Source organism: Clarias gariepinus, chromosome 14, assembly GCF_024256425.1.
Source record: "Clarias gariepinus isolate MV-2021 ecotype Netherlands chromosome 14, CGAR_prim_01v2, whole genome shotgun sequence".
NCBI lineage: Eukaryota > Metazoa > Chordata > Actinopteri > Siluriformes > Clariidae > Clarias > Clarias gariepinus.
This window is the reverse complement of record NC_071113.1, coordinates 14,282,867-14,304,311: the sequence shown is the minus strand read 5'-3', so window position 1 is coordinate 14,304,311 and position 21,445 is coordinate 14,282,867. Positions and strand designations below refer to the sequence as shown.

Below are 21,445 nucleotides of genomic sequence, written 5' to 3'. Positions count from 1 at the left end.
ATTTGAACTGATCTTTCTTAAACACATTTTCTTTTAAATGAACATGTGCAACTTTATGTACAATATATACATTTATTTCAATTAATGGCATAAAATAGACAATATTTTACCATAGAAAAATATATGTAATAAATACAAATAAAAGGCTTGTATTTTGCTACTTCACAAAACATCCAGCATGTTTGGAACCAAAACAAGAACAAGTTGATAATGAAATCACGTGTTCGATATTAAATTTGAAATAGCTTTAACAGATTTATTTGCAATAAAAATGTTTTTACCTATAAATAATACATATACTGTATACTCCTCGATGCTGGAGTTAGTAAAGCTAATAGTCGGCAATCTTCTTGTCAACCATGAGTTAATCTGTAGCCACAACTTGTCTTTCTTTCCTTCTAGCACTTTCAGAATCTCCTTTTGTTTCTCTCTCTCTCTCTCTCAGACCCTTAAACTGTTTTTTTTTCCCCCTTAGGTCACTTTTTATTCCACATTTCCTTTTCCTCTGGTCTTTCATACAATTTACCATCATGTGATACTTTCTAGACTTCCAAAAAGTATTTTGTCGTTATAAATAATCTACTTTTATGTACAAAAATACCACTGCAAACAAGCCACTATAATATATTAGCACAAATACAGTCATCACACATACTGGAACACATTCCAGTAACATGTCCTGTCTCGGTCATGATCATTTTAGCATTTCCCTGTTCCTTACCTCAGGCGATCAGCTGAAAGAGTGTTATATGACAATAAGGGAAATTCTAAAATATCCCATACCGAGCAGGAGGAGAAACACACTGGCATAGCTGAACTGCTCTTTAAAATATACTCATCCTAAATACAAATCACACCATTACAATAATCAGACATGAAAATATTCCAAAACTAGTTACTCAAACAGTATTTGGACGTAAAATCACAGCTCTCTAGCTTTTAGGTCTTCATCTTAAATACAGATTAAAAAAAAAAAAAACATGTTGCAGATGTAAGATGAAAATATAAGTGGGAATGTAATTGAGAAGCTTGCATTGATGTGGCATGGCATGAATCATAACTGAGTGATTATGATTTTTTTTCCTCTTAATCAGAACTAGAAATATACTCCAGCAATATTTGCCAACTTTGAATGAGTTGGTAGTCAGAGATATGAAGTGAAGCTTAATCATGAACTCAGTAAAAACATTCTCTACACTTAGGACTAGCTTTTTGTGTGACGGCAAAAATCTGGCATATAAATATTAATGGTATAATTAAAATAGTTTCAAGCTACGTTACATGTAAACTTTCCAACGTTACGCTATTTATATTTTAGTTATACTGGTTATAGCAAATGCAATCGACCATACGTAGAAGAAGTGAATACAGTCAAACAATTCAATTTAGAAAACAAAATCATCTTTCGTTGTGGAGAAAATGTTTCGAATGAAATCTGCATTCTCATTATCTAAATGGTCCAATTAATTAATACACAAAACGGGAATGAAAATGCAACATTGGGGTAATAGTGTGGCAAAAGCGATCCGGCATCACTGACATCAATGACTTGACTTACACAATTGTGTGTTGTGTAACGTTAAACGTTTGGCAGTCATTCATTTCAGCTTGGTCCAGTTGTTGTGTACTGTACCTTGTACCTCTACGTGTTTTTGAGTGTGTACATGTTTGCCTATTGCCTGTATGACTCATCCCTACGATGCCTCTTGCTCTCTGGGGCCATGGCTTTGCTGTGGACTCTTCACTATGGTGATGACTGAGGCGGTGTTGAGGCGAGGCGCTGTAGCTAGAATGTTGCCTCCTGCAGACTCGAGGCTGCGTGCGAAGCGCTGCAGCGCTGCCAGGCGAGCCCCAAGCCCCTCCAGCTCCCTGCGCATGCCCGCGTTCTCTGCTCCAAGCCGTTCAACCTCACGCTGCAGCTCCTTCTTCTGCTGCTCCAGGGCCTCGCGCTGGGACACACGCTTAACCCTGCAGCTGGCCGCATAGCCACGATTCTTTAACGTACGCCTTCTTTGCTTTAATTTCTGGATCTCCTCTCTGGACAAGCCGCGCAGGTGCAGGTTCAGCTCACGCACCGACAGAGACATGAGCTCGCTGTCCGACAGCACAGGCACGTTCTCTCCACACTCTCTCTTCACCTACAAAGAAACAGCAAATGCTATAAGAGCTCCTGAATAAACAACGTTCTCATTAATTTTTTTAAAATAAAAACAAGACATGCGTCTTTGTAAAATTAAAACCATCACACATGATGCAATAGATTCGTACTGAGCAGAGAAAAGAAAGAAAGAAAGAGAAAGAAAGAAAAAAAACATCTTGATAGAGACATGGATATCATGTTTACCTGTAGGGCTTTGCTGGCTCTGCTGTCTGACGTCATGGTTGCGCCTGGGTTGTTTTTTTTGTTTGTTTATGAAATCTGTAAACACATGAACACGAAAAAATAACTATGTTGATCTACCCATGTGAGCATAAACACACTGTAATACAATAATAATGTAATGTGCGCGCATACAGATGAATTTACACACTAGGGACAATTTGGCAATGTCAGTTAGCCTAATCTGCATGTTTTTGGACTGTGGAAGGAAACTAGATAAACCAGAGGAAACCTACCAAGCACAGGAAAAAAACTGCAAACTTCAGAAAGAGACTCAAGGCGGAAATTAAACCCCTGACCCTGGAGGCATGAGGCCACGGTGCTAACCACTAGAGATGTGGCATGTATTGCCACACTAACTCCGTAATTGTTTTATTATTTTTACACATTTCAATTTGAGGTGGTAAAATATTGCAGTCCTTCTATAATCCTATAGGTGGTACTCTAAACTATTAGAAGTGAATGCTTTGTGTAGTTTGTTTAGAATTGAAACTACAGTGTGTGTGTGTGTGTGTGTGTGTGTGTGTGTGTGTGTGTGTGTATATATATATATATATATATATATATAAAAATCAGGATATTTCTAAAAATCATGATCCTAACAGAATCTTTGTATCGCGATATCGTATCGGCTGGTCCGTGGTGTTTCCCATCCTTACTAACCACTACATCACCATGTCACCAGCTTCAACACAGTGAAGGTTATTCAAGTATATTACAGTTTTATCTGGGTGTAATGTCTACTATTACAGCAGCAGAAAACAGGAACACAATATGCTCTACTGTTGGCTTATACACATACACACAGTGAAAGTAACATAATATAAATGTAACTTTTACAAAGTTGTTTCAGACACATCTTACAGCTGTTTGTTGATTTATTTTTTGAGAAACACATTAACTGGTCCCAACTGCAGATGTTAAAACGCAACTCTTAAAACCCAAGCAGCACAGATACGATGACGATTTAGAAAACAAAATGCTGCTTTTCAACCCGAAAGGCTTCAAACTGTGCATTTGGGTTTTCGGATTGTCAGGTAGACCGAAAGTTAGCATTACTTTTATAACGGAAATTTCACCACTACAAGAATAGGGAATGACTTTGCAAATATGTGGAATGTAAAATATATTATTAATATAATCATTCTTATCATTAGTATTGTTTTATTATTTTTTTTGGTCATAGAAACACCTAAAGACAACTAGAAAAATATGTAATCGTGTGTAACTGTGCAACTTCTTTGTCTATGTGACCCATTTTATTTTAATTTTGTGCTCCATCATAGTTATATTTGGTTAAAATAAAATAAAATTCAGTTAAACACATTGCCTAGGTTGTGCTAAAACAAATGATGTGTCACTGTTACATATTGCACAATCCTGAGCCCTATACATGGTTAATAAAAAAAAAAAACAGCAAAACAAAAAATGGTTAAAATGCTCTGGCTACTGTACATGGATCCTGAAACAGAAATGGGTTACACCTCCTAGTATGAACACACTTTTAGCTCAAATTCACAAACACACACCAGCATTGTGTTGATACTCGTGAAAACAAATCATTATGTGTACAGTGTGAAAGATCCACAAGCAGAAGCAGGCTTTCTGAGGGCAGGTGAATTGTGGTTAGGAGTACAGATAACACACACAGCGCTGTTGGCCAACACACTGCTGAAAGGAGAAGTGTGTGGGCCGAGCTCTGAGCCTGTTCTGCTGTTCAGCCATGATTCAGCACAAGTGCTGTCCCCATGGCCTTCACTCACATGATGACCGAGTTTCCATTAAATAGAGATTTATTCGGCTCATGGGTTAATATTTCTCACCACCTTGACTCAGGGTTAGTATATCTAACAGTTTGACTCCCATGAGGAGGTCATAATAATGTGAAATTATGTGAAAGTGGTGATGTAGAAAAATCCAATGACATGTTCACTAATTAGAAAGGCAACTTGAGTTAAACGTGTTAAAGAAACACTGCAGTGTTTACTGGAGCTACACGTTTTTACACCTTATTCCTAGATGTTTTAAATAGATGGGTTAAAAACAAACAATAACAATAATTAATAAATGTCCAGCTCACAGAGTATTAGGGTGGACGGAACTCGACAAGTTAAACATAGCTAGACATTTTCCACCCGCAGCTAACGTTAAACACCTCACTAATCAACTTCTCGCTAAAGGCTAAGCTAGTCAGCTAGCAGTCCTGTCAGCTTCTCCTTACGGAGAGCTAAACAACCTCAATGCTACTCGTGTCGCTTAACACAAACCGAAACAACACACCACTACTCACTCAAAACACACGGCTGGCTTTTTATTACCACTTTGTTTAAATGGCGACGCACACGCTGGGGAGCTAGCTAGTTAGCCACATAGCACAACTGGGCGGATTGCTCCGTAGGTTAGCGATATTGTAAACAAACGGAAAGGAAAAAACAGCCTTGCCTGGTAGTGTGTACTTGAACTTCTGCCCTCCAGTCGTAGTAAGAAAAAAAAAACAGATATTCTTCGACGTTCTTTACATTCAGAACTAGATAACAGACAGGAACAAATTCAGCAACTTTACACTACAACGCCACAGTCCGCCTTTTCCCGGAATTACTCAGCGACTCTCCGTGGGATTCTTTCATTCATTAAAAAAAACACCCGATGACGTAATTCTTCAAGAATGTGGGTGGAGCCTCGACACCTCCTCAGTCTGGAGGGTTGTAAACAACATGAAGGGAAAACAGAAATGAAATGTCAAATCATGAGCTAGTTATATAGAGGGAAAACAAGATGAAATAGTACACATATAAAAAAAGGGATGAAAGGCAAAAAAAAAGTTAAGACACAAGTTTGGATTTATTTTTTACATTCTATATTCTATTCTATATTCTATATTCCATAAAAACTGGATTACCCCCTCCACCCAAAAAAAAATAATAATACATATGACATTAAATAATTAAGTAACAACAATAACAGTCAGTCGGATGGCAGTTGTTCTGGAATAATTTTACAATGTAGAAAGAAATTAAAATTAGGAAAGACAATGTCATTTAACGACTTATTGCCACTTAATTGCCTAATTCCACGTGTTATTCCATAGTTTATGTATATTTCCTTACAATAACTGTTGCTCTGATGTTAAGCCAATACAGTACTTTCACCAAAAGCTTCAGTTAAGAGCTCGTTATACTGACATCTAGTGGACACATTTTGTGTAGCAAATAGATCCTAACATCGCAAACAATAAAATTAATAAGTGCATACAGCTGCAAGTATTATTGTATCAATTATTGACAGTTGTCAGTTGTGTGTTTATATGCTGTTTACAATTCCACTATGCAAAGCTAATGTTGGTGCACATAACCATCATTTCTTTCTTTTAAAAATTTAAATATATAACAAAATTTAAAAGTGTCTATATTTTAGTGATTTAAATTAAGTAATTACCTTATTTGGAGAAATCACTTAATAATGTTGCCAAATAGGGAAATCCTTCTCTTCTCTTCTTCATTTCTTTCTTTCTTGTGGTTGACGGTGTACCTGCTGATGACAACTCACAGAATAGCACAGAATTGTATGGATATCTGCAAACAAAATTTGGACCAATACTCCAAGGAAGGTGAAAGTTTCTTAAACTGAATTATCACTTGTGACAAGACATGAATTCATCACTACAAGCCTGGGAAAAAATGGCAAATATAGAACAGAAACATCATCAATCGGCATCCATGAAAATGTTAAAAAGTCAACCATCAGCATCAACGTTGTTTTGAGGTCTTAAAGCATCCTCCCTATAGTCCTGATCTCAACCCATCTGACATTCACTTGTTTGGTCCCCTGAAAGCATCCCTATGAGAACAAATACTCACTTCTGATGATGAAGTGAAGACAGCGGTGCATTTGTGGCTCGCAGTTCATCCTGAAAATTTTTTAATAAAGGACTACGAAAGCTTGTTGACAGATGAGCAAAGTCTATTGAAAAGCAAAGAGACAATGTTGGAAAATTATGTATTTGTCTTTTATAAATATTCGTTTCAATAAATTCTACAACCAGAGTGCAGATAATTTTTAATAAAATGATGAACACATGTAAGTAAAATTAATAGAAGAGGGAAAGAAAAGAGAGATTTAAAAAAAGAACACAACCAAGACACAATAACAACACTAGGGATTTTTAGATAAACTGAGGTCATTAATCAATGAACCAAAAGCTTGCTGTGTGCATTTTCCTTCTTCGTGCATTTTATAAGAAGTAGTTCATTGTGAAATACCAAAAAAGTGATTCATGGATAAAAAAAATCCTTAACATAATGACAGAGTGAGTCACCCTGTCATCAGAGACGTCAGTGAGACGCTCATGTGATCAAGCCTTTACTGAAGCTATTTGAAGCGCGGGGCGAATTAGTCACGTGGTTCCGGCAAACCGCGCGGTCTGGAGGTGTGTTCCGATCGGCCTGAAGTACCCTTCGAAGTGTACTTCACAGGGTGTTCACCAAGTGTGATTCCAAACCGCATGGAGCGAAAATGTTCAGTTCAAACGGAACTGCAAACGGTGTAGGGAACAACTGAACAACAGGTCTTCACTTCACCGGAAAAGGGAATAAAAAATTTAATTTAGAGTACCACCTGTAGGATTATAGAAGTCAGTGCATCCCGCTGGAGCGTGAAAATAATGTAGCTTAAAAAACTATTTAAATATTTAGTATCACTATTATCGAGGACAACATCATAGTAATAAGACACAATAATAAAAAAAATAATTTAATCAATAAATCATTAAATAAGAAAGTATCAGATAATAAAAAATACATGTCCGTACATGTTTAATCAATAATAATAATAATAATAATAATAATAATAATAATCAGCTATTTATTCACAATTTATACACGTTTCAATAGTATATGTCTTATAATGGTATCAGTTTTTGTTTTAACAAATATTCAATATTTAATGCACGTAGTGTGAAATTTCCACAGCAGAAGCGACAGGTATTCGATGTTCTTATGTTACCATGGTAATGTACGGAGGAAGTGACGTCTGCACTGGTGATTCGCAGAGTGTTCCGAATGGTGGAGTTTTGTCGAGGGAAGTTCCCTTTACCGACATTCCCTGCAAACGGAGCAAGCACTAGGGAGCACCCTTTTAACTACACTTCGGAATAGAACGCAACTTCGGTCGCCATTGATCACGTGACACTCGGGGACCCTCCACCCTCCTCGAAGCGAGGCTTAACTTGGAACCGCCCCTCCCGCTTGACACAAGCGTCATACGTAACAGTACGTCCCTGCTGCAGGCGGCGCTGTTTACAGTTCTGCTCATGTGCACTGCAGCAAGCGAAGAACAGTTCCTTCATTTCGGTGCGCATGTAACCGACGTGACCTCCGGCTTTGGTATAATTCATTTGCTCATATTTTCATCCTGCTCTCATATTCGCAATAAAGACCGGCTATTAGTTTTACACGCAGCGCCTTCATCTTAACACCTTCATCTGTAATTTAGTCGCGTTAGGGTAAATAAGCGTCAGGCTGATGGCTGCGGTGTCGGCTGTGTCTCCAGACCCTGGGCCTGTGGTTACACGGCCACCTGAAGACGACATCGAGGGAGACGACGAGGATGACGTGAGTTAATTTATATACGAGTAACACACTGTTTAGCTCCATGAGCAGTAAAGATTGAGTGGGTGAAATATATCTCTCGAGCCTGTACCAGCTACCTGTCCGCCTGCTGTCCAGCTTTCATTCATTCAAGTTCAAGAAAGTGGTGTGTGTGTGTGTGTGTGTGTGTGTGTGTGTGTGTGTGTGTGTGTTTAACCGCCTATTGTTTTACACAATACGCACGATAGGAAAAGACAAGACAGGATTAACCTTGATGAAAGCCTCGGTATGGGTTTATTTTTAGTATTTATGAAAATATTTGACACAATGTTTGGCTTTGCTTTAAGATCACGTGGTATGTGGTCATCTAATAGTTTTGCTGCTCAGACACAACCAGTCCTTTTCTCAAAGGAAGACTGGTGTTAAATGATTGACACACTGAATCACACACTCATTATCTATACTGCTTTGTCTTGTATAGCGTGGGGCCTGAAGCCTATCCCAGGACGGGGTGCCAATACATTGCAGGGCACACACACACATCCATGCTCATGCACACATTACAGGCAATTTGGAAATGCCAATAAGCCTAATCTTCATGTCTATGGACTGTGGGAGGAAACCAGAGTACCCGGAGGAAACCCACAATGGGAGGGGAGACCATGGAAACTCCATGCAGATAGAGACGGGAATCGAACCCGCACCCTGGAGGTGCAAGGCGACAGTGCAAACCACTAAGAAAACTTTAAGGATTGCAAAGAAATCTTATGACATGAGGAACTCAGGAGTTAGCAAAGGAACATCCATATTTTAAGTCTACGTAACTGTTATTATATATATTTATATATTTTCATCCATCTACCTGTTCCCGCCTTGGTATGTGGAGTTTGCACTTTATCCCTGTGCTTGATTGGTTTCCTCCCACAATCCAAAGACATGCAGATTATATAAATTGGCATTTCCAAATTCCCCCTAGTGTGTGAATGAGCATGTGAGTGTGTGTATGTATGTGCCCTGTGACGGATTGGCACCTTGTCCAGTGTTTACCCTGCCTTGTGCCCCAAGTCTCCTCCCCAGCGACCCTGTACACAGGCTAAAGTGGTACAGGCAATTAGTGAGTGATTATCTATCACTCTCGCTGAATTTTCAACCGTGCACACAAAATATGAGCACTCAGATTCAGTACGCTAGGGGTTCTCAAAATTTTACCATAAAAAAAAATAATAATAATTACAATGTCCCCTTAGAACAGGTTTGTTTCATGAAAAAGCATAGAATTTTTTTTCTGTTTATTAGAAAGATATATGTTTCTTTTCTTGAACTTTCATGTTTTGTCTGAGTTGACAGTAATTATTGAAACATATGTTAACAGTCAAACAGATAAGAAACTGTATGACCTTAATCATAAAGATGACATCTTTCATAATGGTGGATTAGTTTTTTCAGTTTTTTCAGTTTTTCTGTCCTCAATGAAGATTTCTGTTATATGTATATAGATTAAAACTCACTGACCCACTGGTTGTACTTCTCAGGCCTGATAAAACAACTACAGTTAGCAGTGTAAGAAGCTTCGGTAACATCTCAACTTCTCCTGTGATTTCTCACTGGTTTTTGTGTTTGTGTTCATTCCCCATCAGCTGGATGAAACCCTGATGGAGAGGCTGTGGGGATTAACAGAGATGTTCCCTGACACACTTCGCTCAGCAGCTGAAGTATCGGCACAGTGCTCGCTGTCCCTCGCGAAAAAAGTTTACAGGTACTGTCTCGGCTTTATCTGTCTCATGGTACTTAGCCTTTTTTTCTAGCTTTTGTAATTCTCCTCCCAATTCCCTGTTATTTTGTAGCTTTTCCCGCACTGCACTGTGGATAGGCACAACTTCATTTATGATCCTGGTGCTTCCAGTCGTGTTTGAAACAGAGAGACTACAGCTGGAACAACAGCAGCTACAACAACAGAGACAGGTAATATTTAGCAATAAACCGAGATTGTAGAATTGTTGTAAAATTGCTAAGGATTTTTTTTTCTTGGTTTGTTTGTCTTTAAGTCTTAAATCTTTAATATTAGTAAAAAGCTTAGCATGGTTAGCAGAATTCTTTCTTAATTTTAATCATTGCATCCACATTTAGTATGTATATAAAATGTTAGATTGTGAAAAACCTAAGACTTTTAAAATCTGTTCTGGCGTCCCCTTTTTTAAATTATGTAATTATTTTTTGGGCATTTAAATAATAGATTATGTATAATATGTTCATAATCCTATTGATCCTAGATCCTATTGGGGCCAAATGCTGGAATGTCTGGGGTAATGCCTGGAATGGCACCCATGACTTCTGGAAAGGTCTGAAGAAATGGCTCATATTCTATCCTCAAGATGCAGTTCACTGGGGACCTGGAAAAGAATCGTCTAGTCATCTGAATTGAGAAGAGGAGACGGCTTTCTTTATGAAATCTGTCATCCAATGTTTAAATTTTTGTTTGTTTGATTGCCTGTTATGTTGTCTTTACATGTCTTTCTGAAAAGAAAACAATGACTGTAGTACTCCAGTAATGTAATTAATTTTATATGTATATACTTATACATACATACACGGTGGTCCCAATGTCTGGATCCATAGGCAACACTCTACTTTAAAGTATTAATTAAAGCAAATTCTCAAACTGACAGCCTCTGACTTCCCAACAGTGTGTGCACAAAGTTAAAGAATATCGATTATTTTTTAATGTGTCAGAACTGATGTTACACGCAGAGATGATTTTCTCTTTATAAGTAATTATTAGTCTGGGCTGATTCTGAAGTCAAATGGTGTTCTGTCTGTTTCTGTTCAATCTTCTATTTTTAGATTTAAAGTCATCTTGGAATCCTGAAATAAAAATAAAAATGTAACTTTTATATAAAGAAAAATGCCTATAGATGCAGATTTTGGACCACTCTGTATACAACAGCAGCTCTGTTTTTTTTTTTTTTTTTTTTTTTTTTTTTTTTAATATGCGTCGATGCACCAGTCAGAGTCAGAAACATATTTAAAAGTTAATTCTGAAAGCTTTTTTAATGAATTATAAAGGACAGTCAAATGATTTGCTTATTCAGAAAGACCAATGAATCTTGGTTGGCTATTTTTTTTTTTTATGATGATGATGAATCTGTATGCCTTGTAAAGTTGCAAGTTATCATCCGAGCCCTTTACATGTGAGTTTTAGTTTATGAAAATTAAAGTTGTGGCAGTGACAAAACAATACACTATGAATGGTAACAAATTGTTGTATTTTCTTTGGTCAAAGTGTTTACTACTTGATAGTAGACACTCTACCTGGCTTCTTATAAGAAAAACAGAAAAAGGTTTTTAATGATGTAATGGCATAACATACGGTACAGCACTTTACTCCGTAAGAATGCTGTTAATAATTCATTTGGGGAAACATTTTACAGAACATATAAATCCTTCTTCACTGCTCCTCCAGAAAGTTTTCAGAAAATCTTTGTATATTTATCTTCAGAAAAAATAAATTAATGGTTATTTGCAACTCGATAAACATAGATCAAGCAGTAGTGCACATGTTAGATACAAAAAAGAGCTTCTATGGCTTTTGAACATATAAAGCTGTTTATTTTGCGGAACTTGTCACGTATCTGTGGATTTGCACTTTCTCATGTCTTATACAAATGAATTGAAAGCAACACCAAAATAAATGGAGTGGATAAAGTAGGAGTAAAGATACAAATGTTTGTCTATGTTTCCAGATTGTTCTAGTTGACACTATATAGTACTGTTTATATAATAGTGATGGTAAATAATAGTGGAGATCTCAGGCGGAGCAGCCATGGCCAAATGGGCTATTCACATGAACATACCATTCCTGAGGAAGCTAGGTGGGTCGACCAGCCCAACGCTCGCTTGGACAACATCCGCTTGGCCGCTCTCACAGGGTCACGATAGACTAGTCTGGCTCAGTGTACAAGTCTGCTGCAGTAACTTCTGACAAAGATGAGGTTGATGTGGAACTTTTTCAGTTACAGTTAGTCCAAAATGCAGCCGCCAAGGTTCTCACTAGATCCAGAAAATATGATCATATAACACCTATATTATCATCCCTGCACTGGCTACCTGTTCAATTTAGAATTAATTACAAAATAGTACTACTTACATACAAGGCTTTAAATGGTTTAGCTCCCTCATACCTAACCAGTCTTTTGATACGCTATAATCCACCACGCTCCTTAAGATCACAAAACTCCGGACTTCTGGTAATTCCCAGAATTTTAAAATCTACAAAAGGGGGCAGGGCATTTTCATATTTGGCTCCAAAGCTTTGGAATAGCCTTCCAGACACTGTTCGGGGAGCAGACACGGTTTCCCAATTCAAAAGTAGGCTCAAGACGCATCTCTTTAATCTGGCATACGCGTAACTCAACCCATAACCTCATACTCCATTACACTTATCCTGAATGGCAACTACGCTAATTCTCTCCATCTTTTCTGTATTTTTCTACCCATCCTGAGACATCTGGAGATTGTGCCAGCTTCAGTAGACAAAGGCCAACCCTGCGAGGTTTCTAAAGCATCTTGAGAAGGACCTGCTCCAGCTAGATTCTGCTTTATGATGGCTGGAGCTACACATCCTGCTCCTGTGCTTCCAGTGATCTGACCCCATCTGCCCTCTGCACCTACTGCTGAACTGAATCTACACAACTTCTGATATATTGAACTTTCACCTGCACAACACACTTGATGTTATTTCTATCTGTTATCACCCAGATGAGGATGGGTTCCCTGTTGAGTCTGGTTCCTCTCAAGGTTTCTTCCTATTGCCATCTCAGGGAGTTTTTCCTTGCCACTGTCGCCGTCACCCTTGGCTTGCTCATCAGAGACATTTCATTCATCATTCATTCATTTAATTATTATCTAGACACATTTTTCTCACACATACACACTTCCAAATATTTTCTTTTCTTTTCTTTCTTAAAAAAAAATAAAAAAATAAATAAAAATCTTTCATTTTTTTCTTGTGAAGCTGCTTTGGGACAATGACCATTGTTAAAAGCGCTATATAAATAAAATTGAATTGAATTGAATTGAATTGAATATACTGTATTTGCGCACGAGGTGCTAGAGCTGAGGCGCGTGTTTGCGCGGGCGCGCGCGTTTTGTGAGTGCGCGCGCGTGCTCTGTATTTCTGAGGCGATTTGCTGCTGTCGTGTGTCAGGTTCATCTCTCAGTAACCATAGTTAGCTAACTTGACCATTTGTGTGTTTTACAGGTAAGATAGTGTGTTAATAAACCTTTGTTCCCCACAAAACGTGTATTTTGAAATCAATCATTAAAAAAAATGTGTGAAAAAAAACGAAAAAAAAAAAAAATTAGTTAGCCACGTTAGAGAGAATTACTTTGTTAGTTTTGTAGAGTAGTTTACAGAAAAACAGCTTTAAATAATAAAATAAATCATATGAGACACACATGATTGTCTTTGACAGTATGAAATCAGTGGAGGACCAAGTTGTAGAAGAGGAGGCTGGGTATCAGGAGGATGAGGTGAGCTAATCAACTAATTCACATACATATAATCTTACACCACAATATTTATGATTATCACAGTGTAATTATAGAGTTTTATTGTATTTGGATAACACAGAAAGAAGAAGACAGGATTAAGATTTATTTTTTTTGGTTAACTTTCAGGAATCTTTCTTCCAAGACATCGAACTCCTGCAGAAATATGGCATTGTGAGTAAAATAGCTAAAGTTATGATAAAATCAGTGAACATGGGGAAAGCTTAATCTGAGACTGCCGGACATCTTCAACCCAAACATTAGTAAAAACGAAAGAATTATTGGGGACCTATTAAATCAATAAAAATGTTAACTTTCCAGATGTTATGGAACTTACATATACTACAATCATCTTAAGGGCATCAGAACAGAGTAATAGTAATATCTTATTTTTCTCAAGATGACCTTGCACAGGGAGGGAGGGGGGAAAGAAAATTTATGTATGTACAGTATATATACAGTATATATGTATGAATACATGTGTATATATTATTATTATCCCCCTTCTCTTTTTCTTATGTATAAATTTTATTATTTTTTTTAATTAAGAAAGGGAAAAAGAGAGAACAGGTGGTTGTTTTTTTACATATACAAAACAAAACAAAAAAAAAAGCTATACAAAAACAAAATGACCTTGCACCTCCTAGGTTCAGGGTTTAATTCCTGCCCTGAGATTCTGGTGGGTTTTCTTCCACCTCCCAAAAACATGCAGATTAGGTTAATTGGGATTTAAAAATTAGTGTGGATGTGTGTGTGCGCCCTGCGAGGCCAGGGTGTGGCCCGCCTAGTGCCCTAAGTCTACTGATATAGGCTCTAGGCCCCCGTGACCCTGTACATAGAATAACGCGGTATAGAAGATGAGTGAGTGAAAGTGATTAAGATGACCTAAAGACCTCTTGAGGACTCATAAGTTTTAAAGACGGTTGTACAGTGGCATAGTGGTTAGCACCGTGGCCTTGCACCTCAAAGGTTCGATGATTTGAGTTCCACCTTTTCTCTAAGTTTGCATGTTCTCTCTGTGCTTGGTGGGTTTGATCTGCATACTCCGGTTTTCTTCCACTGTCCAAAGACATGCAGATTAGGTTGATTGATCTTCCCATATTACCCGTAGTGTGTGCATGTGTGTGTGTCCTGCTATGGATTGGTAGTTTTAAAGACATTCTGCAGACGACCTGAGGGTTAATCATTGTGTTGTAATTGTCACTATATTATTCTCTATATTGCACTCTACATAGAACATGGCAGATATCAAAAAGCTGAAGTCCGTTGGAATTTGTACAGTAAAAGGTATCCAGATGACCACACGCCGTGCCCTCTGCAACGTCAAGGGTTTATCTGAAGCAAAAGTGGAGAAAATCAAGGAAGCTGCTGGGAAACTGCTGGTAACGTTCCCTTTTACACATTTACTGGAAAAGTAGTACATGATTTAATCAGGGCTTGTTGTGTAAAAGGAATGAGTATAGAATTTTACTTGGTACTTTAATATTTTTACATTTAGTATTGATTCTTTTTTTTTTTTTGCTGCAGATGAGTGGATTTCAGACAGCTTCTGAATACAGTATGAAAAGGAAGCAAGTATTCCACGTCACAACAGGCAGCTTGGAGTTTGAGTAAGAGTTAAATTGTAGATAGTCTCTTAGCATGTCATTAGTCACTCACTCATCTCACTTACTCATCTTCAATACCGCTTTATCCGGTATTCAGGGTCGCAGGGGGCATGGAGCCTATCCCAGGAGACTTAGGGCACGAGGCAAGGTACACCTTGGACAGGGTGCCAATCCATCGCAGGGCTCACACACATACTCACACACTCATTCCCACACTATGGGCAATATGAAACTTGCCAAAAAACTTGAAACACCAATTAGCCTAACCTGGACTGTGGGAGGAAACTGGAGTATCCAGAAGAAACCCACCAAGCACGGGGAGAACATGCAAACTCCATCCACACAGAGAAGGGAATCGAGCCTGGCCGGGAATCGAACCTGGACCCTGGAGGTGCAAGGCGACAGTGCTAATCACTACACCACTGTGCTGCCTACGCATGTCATTAGTGCATGGCATAAATAATAATCTATTATAGAGGTGTAATGATATATTGTAGGGATGTCTTGATACAACTTCTTGTCTAAACTTCCATTGGGGTACTTGCTGATACCAGTACCTTGTATGTTGTCCAAGAGTACAATGTGCACAGAACTTTCCAGAAGGCTCCATGTTTGAAGCGTATTAATAAATACACAAGCAATTATTAATAATTGTTTATTATATAGAACTTAAATGGAGTTCTTTTCAGTCAAAATTTTCAAAAAAATTTCAAAGAGTTTCATTGTAATCATATAGTGTATAGTTCTGTATGTCTAGGCAGTGAAGCACCATATTATAACCAGCACACAACAGTTTTATTGATTGATGGTATCAGTGGCGACACTTATTTCTACACTTAATTTCAAACATTTTGGTCTTTCAGTTCTGTTGCACTTAAGCTCTGATTTAAAAAAAACTATGGTGTAAAATACCGTATACATCTCATGAACTATAATACAAATTTTCCTATAACTGTATTCAAAAAAGTGAAACTTGCTTATAATAGATTCATTACATTTACATTTAGGTATTTGGCAGATGCTTTTATTTAGAGCAACTTGCAAAAGTGCTTTGACGTGTAAACTTAAATATTTCAAACCTTTTTTGTTTTACTTTCAGCTTACAGATCTCAAAAAAAAAAAATCCAGTAACTCAAAATATTAGAATATTTAATTTTGAGTTTGGGTAAAAGCGGCATGGTGATGTAGTGCAGTACTCAAGTCCCCTGGGATAAGCTTCAGGCTCCCCATGACCTTGTACAGAATGAGTTTTATGGAGGATAAGAGAGTGAGAGTGTTTGGGTAAATTGCTATTCATACAGTATAAATAATGTGTATCTCTTAGCCTAGTTCAGTTCATGAAACCACAATTATAGGAAAGATTGCTGACTTGATAACTGTCCAGAAAATGATCATCGACACCCTTTACAAGGAGGATAAGCAGAGGTCACTGTAATTAATATATAGCAAATATAGCAAATAATTAAAAATATTGTTTTTAAATTAAAAAACAATAACTTTTCCATGGTATTGTATTATGGAATAATATGTTACAATACTAACTGGTCATGATTAGTGTAGTGTTACTACATCATCACTAGACCACTTTTGAATCATAATAATTCTAGGTATTATAAGCACTTTATCTATTGCCTATCAATATTGGCATAATCTTATACCATGATGTATATTATAGTGGACATATAATATTTACATTTGGCAGACGCTCTTATCCAGAGCGACTTACATTTTTATCTCATTACACATCTAAGCAGTTGAGGGTTAAGGGCCTTGCTCAATGGCCCAACAGTGGCAACTTGGTGGTTGCGGGGTTTGAACCTGGGATCTTCCAAACCGTAGTCCAATGCCTTTACCACTGAGCTACCCCTGGCCCCTAATATCACAAACAAAGTGTGACAGGATCTGAATTACTGTAGTGTAAGGAAATATATAGTACTGTACTTATCCATATGTTATAATCCAGGTTGTAATTAAAAAATTCTCTTTAGTAAACTTCTTGGAGGTGGAGTAGAGAGTATGGCGATCACTGAGGCTTTTGGAGGTAAGCTACATGTACACTTGTGCTCTGTGGACCTCTTGGCCATTCTTGTCTGTTTTGTTTTGTAACTAATACATCTTTATGCAGAGTTCAGGACAGGGAAAACTCAGCTGTCACACACACTTTGTGGTAGGTAACAAAATATCTTACATAGTGACCCTAGATTATTGCATGACAATAGTGTTAATATTTGTTTGATAAAATGTTTATTAAAATTGCGACTAGGTTAAAGAGACTTATTTAAATTGTTGCTTATGAGCTGAACCCTTAGAGTCAGTTTATCTCTTTAAAGTTACAGCCCAGTTGCCTGGTGAGAATGGGTATACTGGAGGGAAGGTCATCTTCATTGATGCAGAAAATACCTTGTATCCTTCTCGAAATGGCTTTGCTGCTGTAAGTCGAGGGTGGGAATCTTTAGACATCTCACAGTATTGTCTCTATAGGCTGCATTTTCTTTTTCCCCCCACTATAAATTAAATTTTTCTTTTTTAACCATCATCAAAAATCCCTTGACATTTTGCAATTTAAAATAGCCGTTAGCTATTTTAATTGGGAATAGTAAAAAAAAAAATGTTATTGTCCCCATTTCCTGACTGTTAGTTATAGGTTCTGTTACTTCTAGTTTTTTTGTTCTTAGCTTCTTTTTCTCAGTCGACCAGACAGGCTGAAGGACATTGCAGACAGGTTTAATGTGGATCATGAGGCAGTCCTTGATAATGTGCTGTATGCCCGTGCCTACACCAGTAAAACATGATTATTATTATTATTATTATTATTGTTATTAAGCTTAGCTTTTCTTCAACGTTTAATTTGGTAGATATTTTGTACAATGTTGTTGGTTCTGGCTACTTTAGGTGAACATCAGATGGAGCTGTTGGACTTTGTCGCAGCCAAATTTCATGAGGAGGGAGGTATCTTCAAGCTCTTGGCAAGTAACAGGAAGGGAAAAAAAAACAAAAACAGTCTTTAGTAATATCTGAACAGTGAAGTACTGTTTTATTACCAGGTTAGTACTATTCTGGATGAAACTGTGGCCTAGTGGCTTAGCACTGTGGCCTCCCTCCTCCAGGGTCCAGGGTTCGGTTCCTGCCTTGGGTCTGTGTGTGTGGAGTTTTTCACATGCTACCTGTGCTCCAAAGACATGTAGAGTAGACTAACTGATGTTTCTAAGTGTGTGTGCTTGCATGGCCTGCATTCGATTGGCACCCTATCTAGGGTGCACTCTGTCTAGTACCCCAAGTCCCCATTGATAGGCTCCAGGCTTCCTGCGACCCTGTATGGGATAAGCAGTATAGAGTATATAGTCTTCTGTTTTTAACCTGGACCTTTGTTTTGCTTCAGATCATAGACTCCATCATGGCTCTGTTCCGTGTGGACTTTTCAGGGAGGGGTGAGCTTGCAGAGAGACAGCAGAAGCTAGCACAGATGCTTTCCAGGTTGCAAAAGATCTCAGAAGGTCAATTTGACTTTATAAAGTCTTAATTAGATTACTGTTCTCTTGTTTCTTAACACACTTTCTTTATATCTGAGATGGCAATTTATCCTGAACCTTGGTAGAGTTTAAAATAAAGTGACAGGAAAACATTTGAGGTAGAGAACTCCTGCAAATTTGCATCAAAATTTGACCTACACTGAAAAAAAAGACAGCAAGTCAAAATGTGTCAATGTTTCTTATTCTGGGATTCTCATAAATCAACACATATTAACACATTGTTTCAAATGCTTGTCCTTTACAAGTTTTAAATAATTTTATATTTTATACTGTATATTATATCTTATATTTAAATATTTGTTGCTGCTTTCTTTAATAAACGTATTCAAGCTTGGCATGAGTAAAAACATGGCTAGGAATAGGTTTAATTATTATATATTTATTTTATTACAGTGTTTAGATGAGAAACACTACATAAATCAGACTATATTTATAACTAGATGTGCCCGCGACTTTGTTTTTTTAATGTACTCCAACTTTACAGTTTTATTATATGTATAGAAGAAGATATTTTCACTTACTATGATGTAAGTTTTTGCACTGTACTTGAAACATTAGGGATAAAGTCACTAATTGAATAAATAAATAAATCAGCTCTTTTCTGATCAAAAGATTTCTGTTTTAATTGCGACAGAGTACAATGTTGCAGTGTTTGTCACTAATCAGATGACAGCAGATCCAGGAGCCGGAATGACGTAAGTGTTTAACTTTTCTTTGGAAACTTGCTACATGCAGCAGATCGCTGGAATGATGTGTCACGTCCAATAAGTATAAACCTGACCATCACACACTACATAAACATTGCCAGTGCAAAAAAAATAAAAAAACACAATCTGGATTTAACTAAGCACATAGTTAAGAGCCATTTATTAGATAATTTCTGTAGTGATTAATATGGTTCAGCTGGCAACACATTATTTAACCCTAACTGACATAGCCTGTGTTCATGGCAAAGATGTTCCTCTGTTTCAGAGGGGTCACATTATTGTCTTGCATCAAGAAAAGAAAACAACGAAGGATATTGCTAAAACTATTAAAATAGGGTTAACTCTCTTTTTTGGACCTGGCAGTGTATATACTATATATATATATATATATATATATATATATATATATATATATATACAATATATATATGAATGTAAACAGAATAATGTGTCTTAAATGAATTTGAGGTGTGAGTGTACTATAGGTGCAGCTACTGATTTGTACCCATTCTGTTAAAGATTTCAAGCAGATCCCAAAAAGCCTATTGGAGGTCACATACTGGCGCATGCCTCCACCACACGCATAAGTTTGAGGAAAGGACGTGGGGAAATGAGAATTGCCAAAATATTTGATAGGTAACGTATTTTGGGGGGAAGAGCTGCCTGGAATAATAAAAAATGGAACCTCGGTTTACGAGCATAATTCGTTCCGGAAGTGGGCTCGTATTTCAAAACACTCGTGGACCAAATAAAATTTTCCCATAAGAAATAATGGAAACTCAAATTATTCATTCTACTGCCCCAAAAATAAATACATAAAAATAATTAATACAAAATATAAAGTAAAAATAAAACAAATTAACCTGCACTCTACCTTTAAAAAAAGGAAAAATCAATCCCGACAGACAAGTGACAGACACACTCTCTCTGCCTTACACAGAAACTCTGCTCTGTCACAATTCTTTTCAAAGGTAAAATGAAACACGACAGGCTGATACAGAGAGGAAGAAAAAAAATTTAATCTCTAATGAGACTTGCTTTTGCTTTATACGTGTGCTGTACAAACACGCTTACAAACACAAAATTAAATATGTTTCACACACACACACACACATGTGGTCACAGTGTTACAGTAAGCAGTACACGCGTGCACGGATGATGATTATACCAGTTAGAGACGAGCACTAAGACCCAGCAGGGGAGACGATTACTTACAATTCCGCAGCGCAAGAGAGAGAAAAACCATTGGCTCAGTTGTGATCACAAGACGCTCTGTGTCAAAACAAGAAGTGCATGCATGATACATAATACTCAGTGCTCGTAAACCAAGACAATGCTTGTTTTTCGAGTCAAAATTTCTCTTGCGGAACACTCGTAAACCGCGTTACTCGTAATCCGAGGTTCCACTGTACGCTTAAGCCAATAGATAAAATAATAACTTATTACCGTGTGTGGGTTGATAACTAATGTCAGTCCACACTGAAAATAAAAAGGAGAGTCTAAAGTGTTCTCTCTGCTTTTCAAGCCCTGACATGCCAGAAAATGAAGCTACCTTTGCCATTACAGCTGGAGGAGTGGCAGATGCAAAAGAGTAAGGCAAAAACTACACAGTGAAAACACAGCGCATGGATTGTTAGTAGACATATATTTGAATTTAAATACAGCTGTTTTCTTGTTTGTTTTTATATCATATATCTATTATGATAGATATATGAGTTTTGTGTGGTTTGTTTTTGCAATAAACCTTTAAGCTTATTTATTGGTTGAAAATATTTCTGAATTTTTATTCCTCACTACTAACTCCCTTAACTTATTCAAAGGACTGGCCTGTATCTTTTAACCTAATCTCTCTATTTCTATCTCTATCTGTGATGACCACAGAAATTAAATTTTGAAATATTCCACTTTACTAAGTAAACCGTTTTTCATTGCCTGATAACCCTAGTCACATGAATCTTAAAAAATCTATTACAGAGAGTTCTTTGGGTGTGGGTGCTTATATAAAAAGTGGAAAATACAGTATGGTCCACTTGCACTGGACAAGCTTTATTATTTATTCATATTTTTTTCTTACATGGATATATTACTT

The 21,445-nt window shown here is 37.2% G+C and overlaps 3 protein-coding genes across 3 annotated transcripts; 2 read left to right on the top strand and 1 right to left on the bottom strand.

The window, feature by feature from the left end:
* Positions 1 to 52: 52 nt before the first annotated feature.
* maff (v-maf avian musculoaponeurotic fibrosarcoma oncogene homolog F) lies at positions 53 to 6,560 on the bottom strand. Its single transcript, XM_053511060.1, has 4 exons — positions 5,816 to 6,560; positions 4,823 to 5,075; positions 2,345 to 2,419; positions 53 to 2,138 (listed from the first exon to the last, which is right to left on the bottom strand). Exons 3-4 carry the CDS (start codon positions 2,378 to 2,380, stop codon positions 1,695 to 1,697), a joined length of 480 nt encoding a protein of 159 aa, XP_053367035.1. The 5' UTR covers positions 2,381 to 2,419; positions 4,823 to 5,075; positions 5,816 to 6,560; the 3' UTR covers positions 53 to 1,694.
* Positions 6,561 to 7,643: 1,083 nt separating this feature from the next.
* On the top strand, positions 7,644 to 11,686 carry tomm22 (translocase of outer mitochondrial membrane 22 homolog (yeast)). The gene is made up of 4 exons (XM_053511061.1): positions 7,644 to 7,989; positions 9,603 to 9,721; positions 9,810 to 9,927; positions 10,236 to 11,686. The coding sequence occupies exons 1-4, from the start codon at positions 7,900 to 7,902 to the stop codon at positions 10,308 to 10,310; spliced, it is 402 nt and encodes a 133-aa protein (XP_053367036.1). The 5' UTR covers positions 7,644 to 7,899; the 3' UTR covers positions 10,311 to 11,686.
* Positions 11,687 to 13,134: 1,448 nt separating this feature from the next.
* Positions 13,135 to 21,036, top strand: dmc1 (DNA meiotic recombinase 1). The gene is made up of 14 exons (XM_053511861.1): positions 13,135 to 13,222; positions 13,437 to 13,494; positions 13,642 to 13,686; positions 14,748 to 14,894; positions 15,040 to 15,122; positions 17,108 to 17,160; positions 17,245 to 17,286; positions 17,450 to 17,522; positions 17,809 to 17,900; positions 18,012 to 18,085; positions 18,499 to 18,613; positions 19,284 to 19,344; positions 19,876 to 19,992; positions 20,882 to 21,036. Exons 2-14 carry the CDS (start codon positions 13,438 to 13,440, stop codon positions 20,949 to 20,951), a joined length of 1,029 nt encoding a protein of 342 aa, XP_053367836.1. The 5' UTR covers positions 13,135 to 13,222; position 13,437; the 3' UTR covers positions 20,952 to 21,036.
* Positions 21,037 to 21,445: the final 409 nt, after the last annotated feature.